Raw genomic sequence first — 22,974 nt, forward strand, 5'->3', positions numbered from 1 at the left:
CTGAGGCTGGAGCCGAACAGCGTCGGCGACGGGAAGCCGCGAGCAACGGAAGTGGCAGCCCCTCGGGGGCGACGGGCGCCCGGTGGGCGCGAGCTGTTTGCGTCATCGCGTCGCGCCGCTTCCGGTCCCCAGCGCCGGAGCGAATGACTTCTCCCTCCGTGGGGCGGGAGGCTGGCTCGTCGCCACCCGCGAGGACCCGCGATCGCGCGGCGCCCGCCAGCCAGCCTGCCCGCACCAGCGTCCCTCCGGCGCCCGGGACCATGGCCACCGACTCGTGGGCCCTGGCGGTGGACGAGCAGGAAGCGGCGGCCGAGTCGGTGAGTGGGCTTCAGCCACGAGAGGGGTTGGGGTCAGCGTGGCCAAGCATCAGACCCAGGGCGGTCAGGGCCAGGATGAAGCGTGGGTGGGACGGAACTCGGACCCAGAGGTGCGATGTTGATCCATCGCCTGCCGGGTTTCGCGAGCGCAGCTGAGTGCTGCTGCTGTCTTATCTGCAGGGCTCAGGCTGGCGCCTAGACCACCCTGGACCGGAATCACCTTTGCAGGTGTCAGTCTCCGCCTCCCTAATCTTAGCTGCTCCTGATCTTAGCTGGACCTGGGACCGTCGCCAGTTCCTGCCTCTCTGAACCGTCTCCTTGCTCAGTGATGATTCTGATCCGTTCCGTAGGCCCGGCAGCCAGCCAGTCAATCCCGCGTGGTGGTTTGACTTTGTTCAGGGTCTGATGCGTCAGTGAGCAAGATGGGTAGTAGAAGTGATTGTGGGGAGGGCCTTTCTCCTCCCTAAGCAGTTTTGATGGTGCTCACCTACTTCTGTTCGTACTTATTCCCGTGACTTTCCCCAGAACAAAGATTTAGTCTGATTAAAAAGAAAGAGAGCATATATACACATACTTTAAAAAGAAAAATAGGGGCCTGAACGGTGTACAGCGGGGAGGGCGTTTGCCCTGCATTCTACCGACCCGGGTTCGATCTTCGGCATCCCATACGGTCTCCCGAGCACGGCCTGGAGTGATTCTTGAGTGCAGAGCCAGGAGCATCATCGGGTGTGACCCAAAAAGCAAAAATAAGTAAATAAACAAAAATTTAAAAAAATAAAAAACGAATAGTTTTGAAAATGGCCGCTAGATTTTTCCTCCTCAAAGTAATTCTGTTTCTTGATTTCTCTCTTTTTGGTATTTGATTTTTGACTCTCCTCCATTCTTCTTCACCATCTATGAATGACCTTCCCATCTCCATCTTTTTATTATATGTCACAGTGTAATATTATGTCAATATTACTGTGTCATTAGTAAGTCTTCACTTGGGGTTGTGTTTGGGCCACACCCAGTTCTAATGACTTACTCCTGGTGGGGCTTGGGGGACAATAATGGGTGCCAAGGACTGAACCCAGATAAGGGCTGCATGCAAGCTGTACCTGCTTTTTTTTTTTTTTAAAAAAAAAGTCAGGTGTATTGAAGTGTAAGCTCATGTGAATTTTGACTGAAACATGCAGTTTATGTACCGATACCACAATCAAGATAGAGAATTTTTCCACCACCTAGTTCAAAGAGTTCCTCCAGACTTCATGGAATTTCTTCCTTCTCCCCATCATTCTCTGCAACTACCTGCTGAATTGTTTTCTGTCACTCAATTTTTACCTTTCCCAGTATGTCATATATATGGAATCATATAATGTGTAATTTGGGGGAGGGGGCAATTATGGTTTCCTTATAATGTATCTGAGATTTATCCATGTTACATGTTTTAGTGGTATGTTCCTTCATATTGATGAATAGTATTTCATTGCGTGAATGTACCACACTTAATCTTCTGGGTTTTTTTTTTTTTTTTTGCTTTTTGGATCACACCTGGCGATGCACAGGTGTTACTCCTGGCTCTGCACTCAGGAATTACCCCTGGCGGTGCTCAGGGGACCATATGGGATGCTGGGAATCGAACCCAGGTCGGCTGTGTGCAAGGCAAACGCCCTACCCGCTGTGCTATTGCTCCAGCCCCAACACATATTCTTCTGTTGATGAACATTTGGGTGTTTTCTGCTTGGGGCAGTTATAAACGAAGCTCTATACATTAGGATATATTTTTTCCTTTTGTTTTTGGGTCACCCCCAGGAATGCTTATAGATAATTCCTGTTTCTGTGCTCAGAAGTGACCCATATGTGTTGCTGGAGATTTAGGGTTTTTGTTTGTTTGCTTGCTTGCTTTTTGGGTCACACCTGGCGATGCACAGGGGTTACTCCTGGGTCTGAACTGAGGAATTACTTCCGGCGGTGCTCAGGGGACCATATGGGATGCTGGGAATCGAACCCAGGTTGGCTGGGTGTAAGGCAAACACTCTACCGGCTGTGCTATTGCTCCAGCCCCTGTTGCTGGAGGTTTAAACTGGGGTCATGGGGGCCTGAGTGATAGCACAGTGGGTCGGGCACTTGCTCTTCATGCAGTTGACCTGGTTTCAATCCCTGACACTCCATATGGTGTTCTGAGCCTGCCAGGAGTAATTCCTGAATGCAGAGCCTAAAGTAAACTCCACCCCCCTCGACCCCCAGCATCACAGGGCTGTGTCCCAACCCTCCCACCGCAAGGTGGTTTGGGTTTTTTTTTTTTTTTTTTTTTTTTTTGCCCTCTAGTAGAGGGCCTCACATATTTTCTTTTATGGAGTCTGTTTCCTTTAATGTAATTTTCCCTATTTTAGTATCTTCCCCTGCCCCCCCCCCCCCAACTCCTCTATCCCACCCGTTTTCCCGGCTGTGCCTGGGATAGAACTCCTCACATACAAGGTGTGAGCTCAACTACTCAGCTACCCCCTGGCTTTTTTTTTTTTTTTTGCATTTTGGGTCACACCCAGCGATGCTCAGGGGTTAGTCCTGGCTCTGCTCTCAGGAATTACTCCTGGCATTGCTTGGGGGACCATATGGGATGCTGGGGATCGAACCCAGCCGGCCTCATGCAAGGCAAACACCCTACCCACTGTACTATCACTTCAGTTCACCCCCTGGCTTGTTGGTGTTAGGGTTTTTTTGTTTTGTTGTGTCTGTTTTTGTTTTTGGACCACACAGTGAGATGCTCAGAGGTTACCCCTGGCTTTGCGCTCAGGAATTACCCCCCCCCAAAATATAATTAGTGATTTTATAGCTTTCAATTATCTTAACATTGTAAAACCTAAAATATTAAAGGCGTTCATAACTGTAAATGTAGGTAGATAATTTTGTCTCTTTATTGTTGTTGTTGTTGTTGTTTTTGCCACACCTGGAGATGCTCAGGGGGTTATTCCTGGCTCTGCACTTAGAAACCACTCCTGGTGGGGTCAGGAGACCATATGGGATACTGGGATTGAATTTAGCTCTGTGCAAGGCAAAACACTCAACCACTGCACCGGCCCCTGATTTTTTCTCTCTCCTTTTTTTTAAATTGTGGAGGTTCTTATTTAATTTTCTGGATTTCAAATAGTTTCCTTAAAAGTTCCAAGAGAATTGATTTCTCTATTTTGTGCAAGTAGAGCAAAAGAAGCTTCCTGGGGACTGGAGTGATAGCACAGCGGTAGGGCGTTTGCCTTGCATGCGGCTGACCTGGGTTCGATTCCCAGCATCCCATATGGTCCCCTGAGCACCGCCAGGAGTAATTCCTGAGTGCAGAGCTAGGAGTAACCCCTGAGCATTGCTGGGTGTGACCCAAAAAGAAAAATAAATAAATAAATAAATAAAAGAAGCTTTCTGAACCAATGTTATGTTCAGAATAAATATCAGCATTCAGTTAGTTACTTACCACTGCAGCAGACAATGTAAACTTTCTTTTGCTCTTCTGGTTCCTAATAGACTTGAGCACTGATGCTTTTAGTTTCTGTTGCAAGCTTCCTGAAATTCTGTTACTCAAAGCAACCCCTTGTTTACATTGTTGCTACCAACTTTCCCCTTCACCTTGCATTTTAGTATTTTAGTTATTTTAAGAATTCACTGTCACATTTGAACAATGTAGCAACAGGAAAGAATGCCAAGTTCATTTCTTACTTGTTTTTGGCTTTTTGGGTCATACCCATCAATGCTCAGGGGTTACTCATGACTTTGTGCTCAGGGATTACTTCTGACAGTGCTGGGGGACCATATGGGATGCCAGGGATCGAACCCAGATCCAGGTAAGCAAACACCCTACCCGCTCTACTATTGCCCGGGTCCAGCCTTGTTCTTTTCTGACTAAGAATAAAGTGCTTTGGGCTGGAGCAATAGTACAGCGGGTAGGGCATTTGCCTTGCACGCGGCCGACCGGGTTCAATTCCCAGTATCCTATATGTTCCTCTGAGCACCGCCAGGGGTGATTCCTGAGTGCAGAGCCAGGAGTAAACCCTGTAACCCTGTGCATTGCCAGCTGTGACCCATAAAGCAAAAAAAAAAAAAAAAAAAAAAAAAAAAACAGAGTAAAGTGCTTTATAATAATGAATATATCTTTTACTTTATTTTGGCTTTCTTGTGCCATACCCAATCAGGGCTTACTCTTGGTTCTGTACTCAGGGATACTGAGTACTACTAACTTTTCTTGGGGGACGTAATGTGGTGCTGGGGACCAAATCCTGGCCAGACACTCCCCTTACCTGCTGTACTATCTCTCCAGCCCCTAAAGTAATGAATATTTCTTTTTGTTTGGGTCACCTAGTGGTGCTCAGGGTCTTGTTCCTGGGTCTGTAAGTAGAAATGTGTCCCCTCCCCCTCCCTTTGGCATGTTCAATTTGAGGCATTCGAACCCTCTATCTCTGTACTGTATGTACTCTCTCAGGTCTCACTAGTAATGAATATTTCTTTCTTTTTTTCTTCTTTTTGGGTCACACCCAGCGACGCACAGGGGTTACTCCTGGCTCTGCACTCCGAAATTACTCCTGGCAGTTCTCAGGGACCCTATGGGATGCTGGGAATCGAACCCTGGTCGGCCATATGCAAGGCAAACACCCTCAACCACTGTGCTGTCGCTCTAGCCTCAGTAATGAATATTTCTAACACAGTTCTACCTCATTGACTCAGTTATACTTCAACCCTATTTTTTATTTTAGCTAACAGTTGTCACCTTAGGAGAAATTATTATTAACTTTACTTTTGAAAATATTGCCAGTAAGGCATTAAGTCTCTCTCTCTCTCTCTCTCTCTCTCTCTCTCTCTCTCTCTCTCTCTCTGAACATCCTGAATACTAGACTTAAGCTAGGTCCGTTGCAGGTTGAAATATAGTAAAGAAATATACTAATGGTGTTGGAATTCTCTGCATGAGAAACCATTGTTAATAGTATAGAATCTCAATAAAACAAAAAACTTGTTCAAAAACTCATGCATACTGCTGGGTGCTTCATAGTTGTTATCTGGTAGTGTCTTTTGCCCTTCAGATTTCATGAAGGAGGGATCAGAGAGACAGTACAGCAGGCAGGGCAGGGTGTTTGCCTTGCGTGCACCTGACCCGGCTTCTATTTCTGGCATCCTGTGTGGTCCCCTGAGCCTCCAGGAGTGATCCCTGAGCACAAAGCCAGGAGTAAGCCCTCAGCACTGCTGGGTGTGGTCCCAAAATAAGAGTTTATATAGGATCTTTACTGCTCTCTGGTAATTTTCTGTTTTACAGTTTGCTTTCTTCCCAGCCTTCAGCGTGTTCCCCGTGCTTCCCCAAACCCACCCACCGCCAGAGCAGAAGCACCAAAGACTGTTCACTGTCCGCTTTCCCCTGTTCTCAGCTAATCACCCATTAGGATAAACCAAAGCATTTTTCATTTCTCCCTCTCCTTTCCCCCATTTTCCCCCCACCCCCCTTCAGCTGTACTCAGGACTCGCTCCTCTTGTTGTTTAGGGACCGAAAGGAGTGTCAGGATCCAATTCAGGTTGGCCATTTGTATGTGCCCTCCCTGCTGTATAGTCACTCCGGCCCCGAAAGGCCTATTCCAAACAAAAATATCTCATCTTTAAGGTGTTTTCTTTGTTTAACTTTATTGAGATATAACTGACTGACAAATAAAAGTGTCTTTGTACTCTACTAGGGAGAAAAGTCCTGCCAGGACATCCCTGCCTAATGGACTTTTATCAAAGTTCTAATAATTCTTTCTTTGAAATGTCTCCACTCTATCCCTTCTTTGTATTTCCACTTCAGCATGCCACGGTGACCCAGGTTTAGAATGTCAGACCTTCAGCTCAGGTGACCGGAACTCGAGGCTTTTTTGGGTCTTTTTGTTTGTTTTTGGGTCACCCCCGACAATGCTCAGGGGGCTCCTGCCTCTGCACTCAGGAATTACTCCTGGCAGTGCTTGGGGGGGACCATACGGGATGCCAGGGATCGAACCCGGGTCAGCCACGTGCGAGGCTTCTTGTGGCCTGCTGAGCCACGGGCTGCCCCGTCCTCAGCAGAACCGATTCCTCCTCTCAGGTGCTTTCCAGTGCAGACTTCCAAGCTCAGCATTCTCTTCTGAAGGAGGACTGCCTTTCCCATGCCCTCTTTAAGCTTCCTCTTGGTTGGAATCGGGAGAATGACAGCACAGAAGGTCTTCCGCTGGGAGTCTCTGGAATCAGGGCATTATGAAAAAGCACAAAATGTCATTTCTTCTGGAGGCTGTAATTAGGACATGTGAATCTTTTTTTTTTCCTTTTTGGGCCACACCCAGCAATGCTCAGGGGTTACTCCTGGCTTTGCACTCAGGAATTACTCCTGGAAGTGCTTGGGGGACCATATGGGATGCCGGGGATCGAACCCGGGTTGGCCGCGTGCAAGGCAAACGCCCTACCCACTGTTCTATCGCTCTGGCCCCAGGACATGTGAATCTTGAGCTATTTTAAGCATTTTTTAAATTTTTGGGGCCATACTCGGCAGTGCTCAGGGGTTACTCCTGACTCTGTGCTCAGGGATTGTTCCTGGCAGTGCTTGAGGGACCATATGGGATGCCAAGAATTGAACCCCAGTCTGCTGCATCAGGTGCTCTACGCCTTGTGCCCTACCCACTGTATTGTTGCTCCAGACCCCCAATTTCTGTCACTGTATTGATGGTTATTTTATTGTCAAACCTTTCATAAGCAAAAGAGCCCCATAGAACACCCTCATGAATAGACTCTATGAATGTGTCTTGAGCGTCCTGTATCTCCTCAGCTTCACCAGAGAGGTTCTGTTGATTCAAAATCTTCATGCGGGGCTGGAGTGATAGCACAGCGGGTAGGGCGTTTGCCTTGCACGCGGCCGACCCGGGTTCGATTCCCAGCATCCCATATGGTCTCCTGAGCACCGTCAAGGGTGATTCCTGAGTGTAAAGCCAGGAGTAACCCCTGTGCATCGCCGGGTGTGACCCAAAAAGCAAAAAAAAAAACCAAAACAAAACAAACAAAAAAAACAAAACAAAACAAAACAAAAAAACCAAAATCTTCATGCGGTTTTCCTAACACTTTCCCTCCTTATTCTCTATTTAGTTGAGCAACTTGCACCTTAAAGAGGAGAAAACCAAACCAGACGCCAATGGTGAGTGATTAAAATCTACTCTGAAAACAAATGTGACTTCCTTTAGCATTCCTAACATTAACAACCATCTGGGAAAAAAAAATTTTGTGTGCTTTGTTTTGGGGCTACATCTAGCCGTACTCAGGGCCTACTCCTCAGGGATCACTACTTTCGGGGCGCAGAGGACCATGTGAGAGTGCTGGGGATTGAACCCAGCTGGGAAAAGTGCAAGGCAAGCTCCTTACCTGCTATTCGTCTCTCTGGCCCTGGGAAAAAGTTTTAAGTACCTGATGGAACTGGCCAGTACTGGCAGTCACTAGATCTGCGAATTAGCAAACTGGATTATTTAGTTTTGGGTTGCATTTAATTAACTCATAATTATTAGGCTTATTACTAAGTATCAGAATATACTGCTCATTATTTTTGCTTTTAGAGTCACACCGATGGTGTTCAGGGGTTCCTTGTAACTTTATACTCAGGAATTAACTCCTGGTGGTACTCGGGGAACCATAGGCAGTGCCAGGGGCTGAATGGTATCAACTGCTTGGAAACCAGGCCACATCACCCTGTCCTCTGCTCTGCCACTTGAGCCATATCCCTAGCCCTAATAACAGTTTTTGAGATACAATGCTAGGATTTAGAATAGGAAAAAAATTGAAATATAAGCAGTGGTACTCTTTTTTTTGGGAGGTGGGGTTGGGGACCCACACCCAGTGGTGCTTGGTTCCTCCTGATTCTGCACTCAGTAATCACTCCTGTCAGGCTCCTGGAACCCTGTGGGATGCCAGAGACCAAACCTGGGTCGGCTGCATGCAAGGCAAATGCCCTGCCCTTTGTACTCTCTCTCTGGTTCCAGGAACAGTAATTTTATTTAGGAACAATAAAATGCTTTAAAAACTTTTTGGGAGGGGCTGAAAACACCCTCAGCTCATTGTGCAGGCTGACTCGACCCCCTTCCCCCACTGTTTCATGTAAACCCAGAACCAAAATTAAATAAAAAAGCTTGAGTTTTTGGGCTCAATCACAAAAAATGAGTGAATGAATGAATGAGGAGAATGGGCCCACACACCTATGCTCAGGACTTCTCTTGGTTCTGTGCTCAGAAATCACTCCTGGCAGGCCTTGGGGGACTACATGTGGTACCAGGGATTGATCCTGGGTCGGCTCCCTGGAAAACAACACCTAAACTGCTATCTCTGGCCCCAGTAATATGTTTTTGATCTGTAGCTTGGCCTCATTTATTTTTTTATTTTTTTCACTCTCCAGGTCTTTACATTTATGGTGTCTTAGGATTTGACAATTAGAGGGGCTAGAGTGATAGTATAGCCAGTAGGTCATTTGTCTTGCAAACAGCTGAACAGAGTTCGATCCCCGGCACCTATTATAGTACCCTGAGCACTGCCAGGCGTGATCCCTGAGTGCACAGCCGGGAGTCAGTCCTGAGCACCACCCTGTGTGACCCAGAAAAGGAAAAAGAATTTGAAAGTTAGAATTTGAGTTGTCTTAGCTGTGGGGCATGGGATGTGATTTGATTGAATTGTGGGATTAAATTATGGTCACTTTGGGTTTTTTTTTTCCCTTTTTGGGTCACACCCAGCAGTGCTCAGGGGACCATATGGGATACTGGGAATCGAACCCGGGTCAGCCACATGCAAGGCAAACGCCCTACCAGCTGTACTATCGCTCCAGCCCCTAAATTGTGGTCACTTTGTATTTGATTTAGGTGCTGTTAAGACCAATGCAAATGCAGAGAAGACAGATGAAGAAGAGAAAGGTAAGCCTTTGAGTCCTATTCCAGTGAGGGTCTACATTACAAGATAATGGATTGTTACGATGCTTCATTTTTATACAGACTTGGCTTAACATTAATGGCAATCATAGTACCATTAAAATTTCAGTATAATTCTTAGTGAAGGAACACTAATAGTATACCTTTCCAAGAAATTCTACTGTGATCAACTGATGAACTTCAGTATAGCAGGAAATATTTCCTGAATGATTATGGCAGGGACATTCCAAAAGAAAATTTAAGTCCTGTCCATTGTCTAATAAAACTAAACCTAATGATATTTTAACACATTTAACATAAATGGCAAAGGCACAAGCAACATATATAAAGATACACATTTCATTCATTTTTTGTTGTGATTTGTATGTTAAGCGAACAGTAGTTTATACTGTGTGCAAATTGAGTAGATTTTTGCATCAGATAGGAATAGATAAATTCAGGAAAGGAGGAGAATTAAGCAGGGGTATTCTGGAGGAGAATATGAGCGGGAAAGGACGGTATTAATGTCATCACCCTTTTATTTAAAACTTCAATTCTATTTATAAATCAAAACTGTTGTATGTTTGGAATTCAACTGTCCAGTGCAAACACATATTACTGTTTCAGATAGCAAAGATAGTTGAATTCAGTTGAGCTCACGGTAGATTTTTTTTTTTTTTTTGCTTTTTGGGTCACACCCAGCGATGCTCAGGGGTTACTCCTGGCTTTGCACTCAGGAATCACTCCTGGCAGTGCTTGGGGGACCATATGGGATGCCGGGGATCGAACCCGGGTCGGCCGCGTGCAAGGCAAACGCCCTACCCGCTGTGCTATCGCTCCGGCCCTCACGGTAGATTTTAAGTCCATTTAAGAAAAGAACTTACCCTTTGTGGGGCTGGAGAGATAGTACAGCAGGGAAGGCACTTGCCTTGCATGTGCCTGACCGGCATTCGATCCCTGGCACCCCATATGGTCCCCCAAACACCACCAGGAGTAATTCCTGAGTGCAGAGCCAGGAGTAACCCCTGAGCATTGCCAGGTGTCACCCAAAAACTTGAAAAAAGAAAAAAAAGTCTTTAATCTTGTTCCTTCCAGAGGACAGAGCCGCGCAGTCATTACTCAACAAGCTGATCCGGAGCAACCTCGTGGATAACACGAACCAGGTGGAGGTCCTGCAGCGGGACCCCAACTCCCCGCTCTACTCCGTCAAGTCCTTCGAGGAGCTGCGCCTGTGAGCATTGATTTTCTCTCTGACTCTCCTGCCACATTAGGTAGTGATCGAGCCCTCATGGGGAACAGGACGTCTTTAGCTAACACACATTCAATGGGAAAATTTGCTGCTCTGTGCTCTTAAGTTTCCTGCACATTATATTCAGTGCTGCATAATTCAGGTACCGGTGATTAGAAAATGTGCACAGCTGCAGTTAAAAACCAGAAAAAGTGCCCCAGGTCTTTAGCTTCTTTCTATAACCAAAGGAACTAAGATACTTATTTTCAACTTCTAGGAAACCCCAACTTCTCCAGGGAGTCTATGCCATGGGTTTCAACCGCCCCTCCAAGATCCAAGAGAACGCCTTGCCCTTGATGCTTGCTGAACCGTACGTGTCCTGACATAATGCTGTCACTCTTTTATTTTTTTTTTCATTTTATTTTCAAAAGCTATCCTAGTAATATAGGGTCATTTCATAAAAGTTAGGAAATGTGGGGTTGAAATGATGGTACAGCGGGGAGGGCGTTTCTGCCTTGCACATGGCTGACCCGGGTTCAATCCTTGACATCCCATATGGTTCCACAAGCGCTGCCAGAATTATTTCCTGAGTGCAGAGTTAGGAGTGACCCCTGAGCCTCACTGGGTGGTGACTCCCCCGCCGCCCCACCAAAAACAACCAACCAAACAGACAAACCAATTAGGAGATGGGCCTGGGAGATGATCTGAAGGGCTGGAGTGGAGGCACCACATGATTCCCTCCCCCTCTGCCCTCCCCCAGGCCCGCCCCACACAAACACAGTTGGGCCAGAGCAGCAGCAGCTCATTGTCAGGCCCGAGTGTTCAGCCACCAGGTTTGTGTGGCTGGGCTGAGCCAGGGACTGCCTGGCATGGACCCTGTGCGTCCCGAGCTCTGCTAAGAGGACCTGCGTCCCCCCAGAAAACAGTGAAAACTAAATACAAAGAACATGGAGCCTTGGCTCCTGTACTGTCTTTCCCGCCCGACTGGCTTTTGCTGGGCTACGGCTGGCTGTGGTGTATACACCTGGCTCTGTGCTCAGGGATCATTCCTGGTGGTGCTCGGGGACCACATGCGGTGCTGGGATCGGGATGGAACCAGGGTTGGCTCTGTGACCGGCCAGTGCCTTCAGCCCTGTACTGTTTCTCGAGCACTGCCAGGAGTATCTCCCGCAAACACTGCAGGACGTGGACCCCTTCTAAAAGAAAAGTAATTTATATGGCAAATGTCGGGCCAGGGAGATGGCCCAAAGGGCTAAGTACGTGCTTTAGAAAAGCAGGAGGATCGTGTTTGATCCCTGGCTTGGCAGGCTCCCCTGAGCAATGCCAGGAACTATTCCTTACCACTGTCACGTGTCACCCAAAAACAAAAAGAAAAATTTTATATACTTATCACAGGTTTTAGAAATTAATAGCATACTAAATGTTCATTAAAGAATATACTTTAATGAATGGTGTGACATATGAACTGTAACTCAAAAAAAAATTTTTTTTTTAAGTGTAATTAATGCGAAAGGGAAAAGTAAATAGGGCATGGAACCAGAGTGATGGGACAGTGGGCACTTGCCCCGCGCGTGGCCAACCCAGGTTTGATTCCTGCACCATGTATGCCTGCCAGGAGTAAGCCCTGACATGGAGCCAGGAAAGAAGGAAGGGAGCAAGGGAGAGATCTGGGACTGGAGTGATAGTTCATTATGCAGGGTCTTGCACACGGCCAACCTGGGTTCCATTCCTGGCATCCCAGATGGTCTCTTGAGCACTGCCAAGAGTAGTACCAGAGGGCTGGAGCGATAGTAGAGCGGGAGGGTGTTTGCCTTGCATGCGGCCAACCTGGGTTCGATTCCCAGCATTTCATATCATATGGTCCCCTGAGCACCACTTTCTGAGTGCAAAGCCAAGAGTCACCCCTGTGCATCACGGTGTGACCCAAAAGGCAAAAAAAGAGTAGTACCAAAGTACAGAGCCAGAGGTGAGCCCTGAACATCACTGGGTGTGACCCCAAAACAAAACAAAGTAAGAGGGAAACTAGGAACGCTAAGTCCTCATTGCAATCTTAGCCACAACATTTAAAAAATATTTTGAAGACTACACACCTAGGCATGCTAAGGACCCAGGGCCAGCGCCACCTGTCCAAAACCAAACCCTGTGGTTTCATGTGAAGTTGGGGATCGAACCCAAGGACTCGAACACGCTGAGCATGTGCCCTTGTGCTGAGCCATGTGCCCCGCCCACCCACTACATCTTACTATGAGAACTTTCAAGCATCAACCTTGAAAGGATTTTAAGGTAAAACATAAATATTATAACTTGGATTCTACCACCAGTGTGTTTCCGTATTTCTATCACCAGTCTTTTTGCCAGCACGTCCTATTTTGCGCTGGTCCTCCCTAGCAGTGCTCAGGGAATCTGGAAGCCACTTTCAGTGACCTATTCAGTACTTGAACCCAAAGGTCAGTCCTCTCGCGCCCACTGCCCCCCTGCTTTGGGGAACCCCACTGCCAGCTGTGTGGGGGTGAGGGAGGGCGTGCTCTGCAGCACCGAGGATCAAACTGGGGTCTTGTGCATACAAAGTCTGTGCCCCTGACTCCGTGCTAGCTCCCTGACACCCACATTTCAAAGTAAATCACAAATGTAAGTGAAGTGACTCAGGTAGGACGTCATCAAATGATGTCTGCAGGCGTGAGGAACACAGTGTCAGCATGTCATCTGGGGCACTGAAAGGTGCCGCCTGGCGGGTATGTTTTCACTGGAGGTAGAGTGAAGTGCAGTGAGGGTGGGGAGTGCCGGGTACTTGAACATGAGAGCAGAGATCATCAGGAGCCAGATCAAGCAGAATCAGGGAGAATTGGAAGATTTTTGCCTTTCACTGTGACTGAAATGGGAATGATTGGAAGGTTTTGGAGCAGAGCTGTAACATAATGCATCATTTTATTATTTTTTGTTTGTGTGTTTTGGGCGCACACCTGGTGGTGCTCAGGACTTACTCCTCGCTCTGCACTCAGAGAATACTCTGGAGGGGAGGCATCTGGGGTGTTCAGGATTGAAATCACGTTGACCACGTATAAGGCGAGTGCCCTACTAGCTGTACCGTCTCTCTGGCCCTGGTACTGACTCATGTTTAAAGAATCACCGCTGGACTGAAAGTCAGTGGAAGTAATGGAGTGCTTCTAAATCCCACCTGAAATCCCTTTGGACTGGGGCTGGAGATCCAATACGTGGGTAAAGGGACTTGCCTTGCACATGGCTGATCTTGGTTCGACCCAGTACCGCATCTAGCCCACTGAGCCATCACTAGGAGTGACCCTGAGCACAGAGCCAAGAGTAAGCTCTGAGCACAACTTAGTCTATCCTCCCCACCACAAAAAATAATTTTTTTTTAAAAATTCTGGACCTGCATTCAATGACAAAGTACATACCTTGATGTGCTTTGATGTACATGGGATTCCCATGCAATCAAATTTGATTTCCCATGCAATCAAATCTCCCTGTAGAACCATGCTTTTGCAGAACTACCATATATAAGTGCTACCGAGTCCAAGGCTGCCTTCTATAGATTGATTTTGAATATTCATTAAAATTTTTTTTGGTAAAATTTTGAAAATTGGTTTATTTTTCTAATCCTTATAACCCATCGATTTATCCAGAAAGATTTCCTTAATAGGAAATTAATCATATTTCGCATGTATATATTATTTCTACAAAAGGAACAGTGCTATTCCTTTGTGAGGCCATGAGAAATATATATATGTATATATATATATATATATTGTTTATTGAATCACCATGTGGAAAGTTACAGTTTCCAGGCTTATCTCGGTTATACACTGCTCGAACACCCATCCCTTCACCAGTGCCCATATTCCACCACCAAGAACCCCAGTATACCTCCCACCCCCCCACCCAAAAAATTTTATTATAAGAATTACATTTGCTTATTTCTCTTTTCCTAATAAGTCAGCCACTATCTTAGTAGAGGTAACATTGTTGCAGTATTTATAATTTGTGCCCCACCAAGTGTCAGGTGAAGACCTTCCACTCTTGTCCTAATGCCACTTCCGTCTACCTCTTCCTTCCCTGCCCCTCTGCCCACTTCCCCCACGGCTTTACAACCGCAGTGATGTTGTCCAAGGGTTTGATTTCCTCGGACACTGTCTTGGAGTCCTCGTTTGTTTATACACCTCATATGGGTGAGATCACGGGGCATTTGTTCCTCTCCCCTTGACCTATTTCTCCCAACCTCATGCCCTCCAACGCCATGGCGTCTGGAGGAGAAGCAGTGCTCCTAGCGGGAACGCGTAGCTCGGAGTTCAGTGCAGCGAGCGGCCAAAAAGGCCAGCTCAGCTTCTCCCCCACTTCTCAGAGTGGCATGTTCCCTGAATACTCATTCCGTAAGCTGTGTTCTTCATTTTCGTAACAGCATATCCTGGAGATTGAAGGTGCTAAACAGCTTGTTTTCTCATGCAGCCCACAGAACTTAATCGCGCAGTCTCAGTCTGGTACTGGCAAAACAGCGGCCTTTGTGTTGGCCATGCTCAGCCAAGTAGAACCCGCCAACAGATACCCTCAGGTAAGGGCTGGTGAATTTGGGTTTTCTGCTCTTGAAGCTACAAGGAGAAATTCCATGTGATGGGGCTGGAGAGAGAGGACAGCGAGTAGGCCACTTGCCTTGTCATGTCATCCCTGGCATCACATACAGTCCCCTGAATCTATCAGGAACGATCCTGAGACAGAGGCGTAAGCCCTGAGAATGTGGCCGCAAAACAAAGCAAACTAAAGGAAAAATCCATTTGAGGGGCTGGAGTCATAGTACAGCATATATGGTGTTTGCCTTGCACGCGGCTGACACAGGTTCGATTCCTGGCTTCCCATATGGTCTCCTGAGCACCACCAATAGCAGTTCCTGCGTGCAGAGCCAGGAGAAATCCCTGAGCATTGCCAGGTATGGCCCACAGCACCCCTCCCCCCAAAAAAAAAAGTAAAAGAAAAAGTCCATTTGATGGGTTAAAGCTAAGCTGTGCACCTTGCATATAGCAGCCCTGGATTTTATCCCTGGCACTCAGCATCCACTGGCACCATCAGAAGTTACTCTCTGAGCACCATAAGGCGTGGCTCATATTTTCACCTAAACTAGAGCCCCTATATGGACCACGGGCCATATGGTAGCGGTAAAGAGCCTGCCCCCCTTTCCTGGCAAATCAGGGATAATGCCGACAGGCACACTGCACATGCTGGGGAGTCCTCCCTGCCCCACAGCTCATCCACTGGGCGCTGAAGAGAATGTTAATCTCTCTGTAACTGGAATTTTGCATTCTTGCTCATGTGGGTTTCAGTGCTCTAGTGACCTGTAGATGTTTTCACTCAGTTCTGCAGTTCTTAAGACTTCTGACTTGTGGGCCAGAAAGATAATATAGCAGATAAGGCACTGGCTTCCTTTGCGTGCAGCAGGCCGGATTTGATCCCTGCTACTACATATGGTTCCTGGAGTATCACCGGAAGTGATCCCTGAGCACCAAGCTAGGAGTCAACCCTGAACACAGCCTGCTGTGGTCCAAACTGCCCCCACCAGAGAGAGAGACAGAGAATTTAACTATTGGAGCTGAGGGATGGTTCAGAGGACTGAATATGAGCGTGTGGGAGCTACAGGTTCAATTCCCGGCACGATTCCCTCACACCACTGGTTAGGGCCACTCTCACCCCCAAAATTCTATCTGAATGACTGCAAGTTAAAGGAAATGGTGTGCACTTTTATATACAAGCTCTCTTCAGCCTTCGCGGGAGGCGTGATCAGGTTCTAATGGTAATTCCCCATCACAAAGGGATATTATCTTTGCCCTCTCACCCTACCAGTGTCTGTGTCTCTCCCCAACGTATGAGCTCGCCCTTCAAACAGGAAAAGTGATTGAACAGATGGGCAAATTTTACCCTGAGCTGAAACTGGCTTATGCTGTTCGAGGCAATAAATGTGAGTACAATGTGATCCCATCATTATATTTCTCCGTAATTTGAAAACTTTCAAAACATGCACAGTACTTGAGACATACATATGTCTCACCTAAACTCACAAACGTCTAACTCTGCGCCATCTTTGCTGCTTCCGTGTATGGGGGTTTGGGTGGTTTTCAGGAATGTCAACTTCTTTTCTATTGCTGTACCACGACATTAGGACATGCAGGTGTGCACCACTGAAAATCAGTATGCCTGTATACTACATTAAGTTCACCACTGAGTCTAATTCTATTTTTATACAATATTCTTTTCTGGGGTTCGTTTGTTTTGGCGCTACACCTGGCAATGCTCAGGGGTTACTCCTGACTCTGCACTCAGGAATTACTCCTGGCGGTGCATGTGGAACCATATGGGATGCTGGGGATCAAATCCAGGTTGGCTGCTTGCGAGGCAAGTGCCCTGCCCTCTGTCTCCAGCTCTGACAATGTTCTCTGGAACATGATTTACCCACCTGCCTTCGTCCCCTTTTCCTCCTGGTAACCACTAATCTTTCTTAAAGTTTATTATTAATTTGTTTTATTCATACATTTGTTTTCTCTATATGTATGTCACATGAGTGCAAAATCACAATGATGTTTTTTTGTCTTCTTTACTGAGTTTACTATTCTACATTCTTCCATGTCGTTGGTGGAGGCAGGAACTCACCATGTCTTTCTGTTTTGGGGTTCATGGGGCGGTGGTGCTGATCAGACCAAGCTCAGCACCTGTGAAGATGGGGCTCTCCCACCGAGTCGCACACCTGCCTTTTTTGTTGTTTGTTTCGGGCTTGGGGGCAACTCTGGCTCTGTACTCAGTGTCACTCTCAGCCCTGCTTGAAAGGACCGGGTTGTGCCAGGGATCTAACTTGACATGCTTCTTCCATTGCTTGATCTGTCTTCCCAGCACTTAGGAATTTTCTTTGAACCACGGTTGAATCTTACACTTTGATTTGCTTATTGTACTTTTAATTTTCTTTCAATCTAGACTATCTCCCTACCTTTCCCCTCCCCCTCTTATATCTGACTTTCTTTTTATTTTGTTTTTGGGCCATGCTCACTGGTGCTCAAGGATCACTCCTGGCAGGGTTCTGGGGACCATATGTGGTGCCGGGGATTGAACCTTGATCAGCCACATGTAAGGCAAATACCCTGCCCTCAGTTCTATTTCTCCAGTGCCATATTTGCATTTTTGAAGACACTAGGTCAGTTGGTTATAAAATACTTCACAGTGGCATCAAAGAAATAACATAGTGGGTTAAGGTGCTTGCCTTGCATGCAGCCGACCCGGGTTCAATCTCTGGCACTGCATATAGCTCCCCAAGCCCAGCAGGGGTGATCTCTGAGTGCAGAGTCAGAAGTAAGCCCAGAACACAGCCTGGTCAAAATTTTTTTTATTTTTGGATTTGTTTTATTGCCTAATTATTTTTCCGTGCCAGGGATCAAACTCCCACATCTTGCATGAAAGGCATGTGATGATGTCTCATTATCATTAGGCATGTAGGGGCTGGAGAGACAGTACAATGATGAAGGCACTTGCTTTGCATGTGGCCAACTTGAGTTCGAATCCTGGCACCGCATATGGTCCCACAATACTGCCATCAGTAATTCCTGAGCACAGAGCCAGGAGGAAGCCTTGAGCTACTAAGTATAGCCCAGAAATAAAGTAAAAGTCCAGAATGTTCATTGTAATTAACTCTGGAAACTTTTACTACTATTTCTCTATTTTTTTAAATTTATTTTTATTTTTATTTTTTTTTTGCTTTTTGGGTCACACCTGGCAATGCACAGGAGTTACTCCTGGCTCTGCACTCAGGAATTACTCCTTGTGGTGCTCAGGGGACCATATGGGATGCTGGGAATCGAACCTGGGTCAGCCGCGTGCAAGGCAAACGCCCTCCCCGCTGTGCTATCGCTCCAGCCCCCTATTTTTTTATTTTTTGATAAACAGTATTAAACAACTGTTAGAGACCCCAGCACCCCTGTCCCTTACTCAGCACTGTGTAGCCCTCTTGGAGCTCACTGCGGGGCCAGCTGTCACTTGAACTGGCCCTGGCCCCAGAGCACCTCTGAGGAGGCCCCCGCTAGTCAGAATAGATGTGTTAGAGGTTTGGTTAAATTCCATAGTTCTTCCACACAAGTCTGTGACCTACAGAAATTCACTCAGTCCCAGTGCCTAAAGGCAACCTGGATTCAATTCTGAAGAGAATTTAAACGTTTGCAGTTGGAATTTGAGCTAGCATTCTAGAAACTCCTTAATGTTTTGTTTTTGCTTTATTTTGTACTGGGCTATACCCAGCAGTGCTCAAAGGGTATTCCTGGCTCTCTGCTCAGAATTAACCCTGGCAGTGCTCGTGAAATCACGTGTGGTGCCAGGCATGGATTGGGGCTCGCCACATGCAATGGCAAATGCCTAACCTTGTGCCGCCTGTCTGACCCACTGGATGTTTGGTGGCAAGGGGCTGTCATGCCCTGCAATGCTTAGGAGTTTCCTGGCTCTGCTTAGCAGTAATTCCCGGACGTGCTTTGGGGCCCTGTGTGATACGGGATGTCAGGCAAGTGTCTCAGCACCTGGGAACTTTGGCCAAACTCTGAATTTTTTTTTTTTTTCTTAGTGTAGAGGACAGTGATTCATTTAGCTTATAAGAGGGAACTTGTAAGCCTTGAGAATATTCCCATGCGACTGAAGGTGATTCGAGTGTGTCGGGGTTCCCTTCAGGGAACAGAGGTTGGACCAGAGCGAGAAAGTACCGGGTGTGTTTACGGAGAGCCCAGATCTCGCTGCAGCACTGCGGGAGCCACCCCTGAGCTCTGCGTGCTGTGACCGTCCCTAAAGATAACAAAGGACGAGATGCTCAGTAAGGAGCATCTGACCCCAGAGAAAGAGCTGGTGGGGCTGCAGAGGTCGTGCCGCGGGCAGGGCGCTTCCTTGCACAGAGTCAACCCAGGCGTGGTTCCCGGAATCTGCATAGAATCACTCCTTCATACAGAGCCATGAATGAGTAACCCCTAGGATCGCTGGGTGTGGCCAGAAAAGAGTAAATAAGGGGAAAAACTGGATTTTCTCAGCTTTTGACTACACGGGGTCTAGAATGGGCCGTGATCTGAGACCTTGTCTGGGAGTGCACTTCGAAGAGGCAGTTTATTTGCTTCTCTCAGAATATAAAATCTTGGGGCTGGAGCAATAGCACAGCAGGTAGGGCATTTGCCTTGCACGCGGCCGACCCGGGTTCGATTCCCAGCATCCCATATGGTCCCCCAAGTACCGCAAGGAGTAATGCCTGAGTGCAGAGCCAGGAGTAACCCCTGTGCACCGCCGGGTGTGACCCAAAAAAAGCAAAAAAAAAAAGAAGACAAAGTCTTTGTAATTAATCCTGTTACTGAATGGTCACGTATATCCCGAAATTGGTGAAGAGGGGGAGTGAGGACAACTGACTTGCTGGACAGAGATGTTCGGGGAGCTGCGGGGCAGGGTGCTCCGGGGAGGAGAGTCCTTGGGCCCGGGACTATGAGGCGGAAAGCACAGATACTTGCAGAGGCTGCTGACTGGGATGGCTGTGCCCCACCCAAGCTCGATCTCTGGCACACAGCGGCCGGCCAGGTGTGCGTGAACCCTGCGCACCGTAAGAACAGCTAAGGAAGATGGGAACGTGTCTACTGTGACATGCAAGCCCATCCTGCATCTCACTGGGACTTGCTGTCGATGAAGAAATCACCCTAATGGCCAGAGAGTTGGTACAGGGGTAGGGCACTTGCCTGGCCGGTGGCCAACACAGTTCCAAGTGCAGCAGCACCTGCCCGAACCCTGCCAGAGCTGGAAGGCCCCTGGGCACCCCACCTCCCCAAACACAGGTCACAGAACCTTAAACAAGAATGGAATGATTCTAGAGTAAAATCCCATTCAAAAGGTTTTCTTTTCCCCTTTTTTGGGGAAGGGACCATACTTGGTGGTCCTGGGGGCTCCTCCCTGCAGACCCCGGAAAACCATGCAGTGCAGTGGGGCTGACTGGCTTCCTGCATCCCAAGCCTGTGCTCAGCACGCTGGCCTCTCGCTCCTGCCCGGTTTTCATACTATTGTTTGTGTCTCTTCCATAGCTCTCCAGCCGTAGTTTCTTGTGTGTGTGTCCTTAAGTTTCTAAGGAAGGGGAGATGCCTTTACCATAGGAATATGCAAAACAACCAAACATCTCCCGTCCACAGTGGAGCGGGGTCAGAAGATCAGCGAGCAGATCGTCATCGGCACCCCTGGCACCGTCCTCGACTGGTGCTCCAAGCTCAAGTTCATCGACCCCAAGAAGATCAAAGTGTTTGTTCTGGATGAGGCCGACGTGATGATCGCGACTCAGGGCCACCAGGACCAGAGCGTGCGCATCCAGAGGTGGGGGCTCCGGAGGGGAGGGACGCGGGAGCCTCCCGGACCAAGGCTGCTCCCCCTTCTCCCCAAAGCCTCGTCTCTCTGGCATCAGCTTCTTGAGTCCCCAACCTTGAGAGCACTGGCTGTTTGGGCCCCTTCGGGCCACTCTCATGGAGCCCAGGGCAGAGGCCGGGGTGGGCCCTCCCACCCTGCCTGGCCCCGGGCCTGCTCCTGCCCCCTTCCCGGGGCTGCGGTGCTTCCCGGGGACGAGCTGGGGCCATGCGGGATCCCCACCTCCCCGCAGGATGCTGCCCAGGAACTGCCAGATGCTGCTGTTCTCTGCCACCTTCGAAGACTCGGTGTGGAAGTTTGCCCAGAAGGTGGTCCCCGAGCCCAACATCATCAAGCTGAAGCGCGAGGAGGAGACGCTGGACACCATCAAGCAGTACTACGTGCTGTGCAGTAACCGTGACGAGAAGTTCCAGGCCCTGTGCAACCTCTACGGGGCCATCACCATCGCGCAGGCCATGATCTTCTGCCACGTGAGCAGAGGGTGGTGGTGGTGTGGGGGGCTCAGGAGGACCCGCCTCCCTCTGTGTGGCTGAGGGCTTGGCATGAGAAAGGAGGCGGGCAGCAAGAGGGACTACAGGGGGTTGCTACTTGCTGTGCATACTGCATACTTTTTTTTTTTTTGGTTTTGGATCACACCCAGCGATGCACAGGGGTTACTCCTGGCTCATGCACTCAGGAATTACTCCTGGCGGTGCCGGGGGTCCATATGGGATGCTGGGAATCGGGTCAACGGCATGTAACTCAAACAATTCTTTGCACCACAGACACGCAAAACTGCGAGCTGGCTGGCAGCCGAGCTCTCCAAGGAAGGCCACCAGGTGGCGCTGCTGAGCGGCGAGATGATGGTGGAGCAGAGGGCTGCGGTGATCGAGCGCTTCCGCGAGGGCAAAGAGAAGGTGCTGGTCACCACCAACGTGTGCGCCCGCGGTGAGCAGACACGCGGGGGCCGCGGCTCGGGGTGCGGGGACGGCCGCCCTGCAGGCCCGCGGGTGCTGGGGGCCCGGATGGCCAGGGGGACGCTGTGGTCTCGGGGGAGCTTTCCAGAAGCCTGGCGCCCTGCAGGGGCCTGCCCGGGGCCCAGGGGCTGCTGCTGACCTGGAGCCTCTTCCCGGCCCCGCCCACACCCTCTGCTCTGCTGCCCCGCCGGCCCCGCCCTCACGCCTGTGCCCGCGCAGGCATCGATGTGGAGCAGGTGTCCGTGGTCATCAACTTTGACCTCCCGGTGGACAAGGACGGGAACCCAGACAATGAGACCTACCTGCACCGCATCGGGCGCACGGGCCGCTTCGGCAAGAGGGGCCTGGCGGTGAACATGGTGGACAGCAAGCACAGCATGGACATCCTCAACAGGATCCAGGAGCACTTCAGTGAGTGGACAGTGCCCCGCCCCGCGCCGCCGCCCAGGTGGAGACGGGACTGGCCGCGGTCTGTCCACTGCTGTGTCTGTCCTCAGCGAGCGGCTTTGGAGCCTCCGGGTCAGGGCGTGGGGAAGCTCCCAGTGACCAGGGGAAGGCCGCGGGTCCGAGCGCGTTGGGGCCTGGAGCACCCAGAGCCCCCGTGATTTCTTCCGTGTCGGCTCTCCCCGGGGTGGCGTCTCCCCTGCGCCCCTGCTGAGCTCTCCCTGTCTTCGTCCTCAGATAAGAAAATCGAGAGATTGGACACGGACGACCTGGACGAGATTGAGAAAATAGCCAACTGAGGCGTCCCGGGTGCCCGGTGCCCGCGGGCGCTGCCCCGGCGCGGGAGACTCGGGCTTTCTCGCCCGGCCTCGGCCTCGCTGTCACACCGAGACGAAGGCGCGAGCCGCGACAAACTACCTACCTCATTTCAATTACGTTTGGACTTGACAAAAATTGTACAAATGATGGGGGATGGTAGAGAAAAAATGTTTACACAATTTTTGAAGATTAGGCGTGAATACACAGAAATTTACCTTTTGGCAATTCCTTGTCTTTGGCCATGTTTCCCGGTGCCCTGACTGCCGCGGCTGATGGCATGTTCGCGTCCTAGGTGGCAGCTCTGCCACCTCTCTGTTCTGAGTGTTTGGGTGCAAGTGAGGGAAAGGATGTGTAGCGGCAGCCCCGAGAAAGAAGCCCAGGGGACACGTGTGCGCCAGGCCTGGTGCTGTGAGTGTGAGTGA

At 49.0% G+C, this 22,974-nt stretch overlaps 1 protein-coding gene across 1 annotated transcript; it reads left to right on the forward strand.

Annotated features, from left to right (window-relative positions):
* The first annotated feature begins 122 nt into the window (after positions 1-122).
* On the forward strand, positions 123-22,775 carry LOC101536980 (ATP-dependent RNA helicase DDX19B). The gene is made up of 12 exons (XM_004600530.2): positions 123-317; positions 7,407-7,455; positions 9,158-9,208; positions 10,298-10,433; positions 10,708-10,800; positions 14,892-14,994; positions 16,275-16,389; positions 20,609-20,786; positions 21,067-21,304; positions 21,599-21,761; positions 22,010-22,201; positions 22,472-22,775. The coding sequence occupies exons 1-12, from the start codon at positions 144-146 to the stop codon at positions 22,531-22,533; spliced, it is 1,554 nt and encodes a 517-aa protein (XP_004600587.2). The 5' UTR covers positions 123-143; the 3' UTR covers positions 22,534-22,775.
* The last annotated feature ends 199 nt before the right edge of the window (positions 22,776-22,974 follow it).

The sequence above is a fragment of the Sorex araneus genome, chromosome 8, assembly GCF_027595985.1.
Source record: "Sorex araneus isolate mSorAra2 chromosome 8, mSorAra2.pri, whole genome shotgun sequence".
Taxonomy (NCBI): domain Eukaryota; kingdom Metazoa; phylum Chordata; class Mammalia; order Eulipotyphla; family Soricidae; genus Sorex; species Sorex araneus.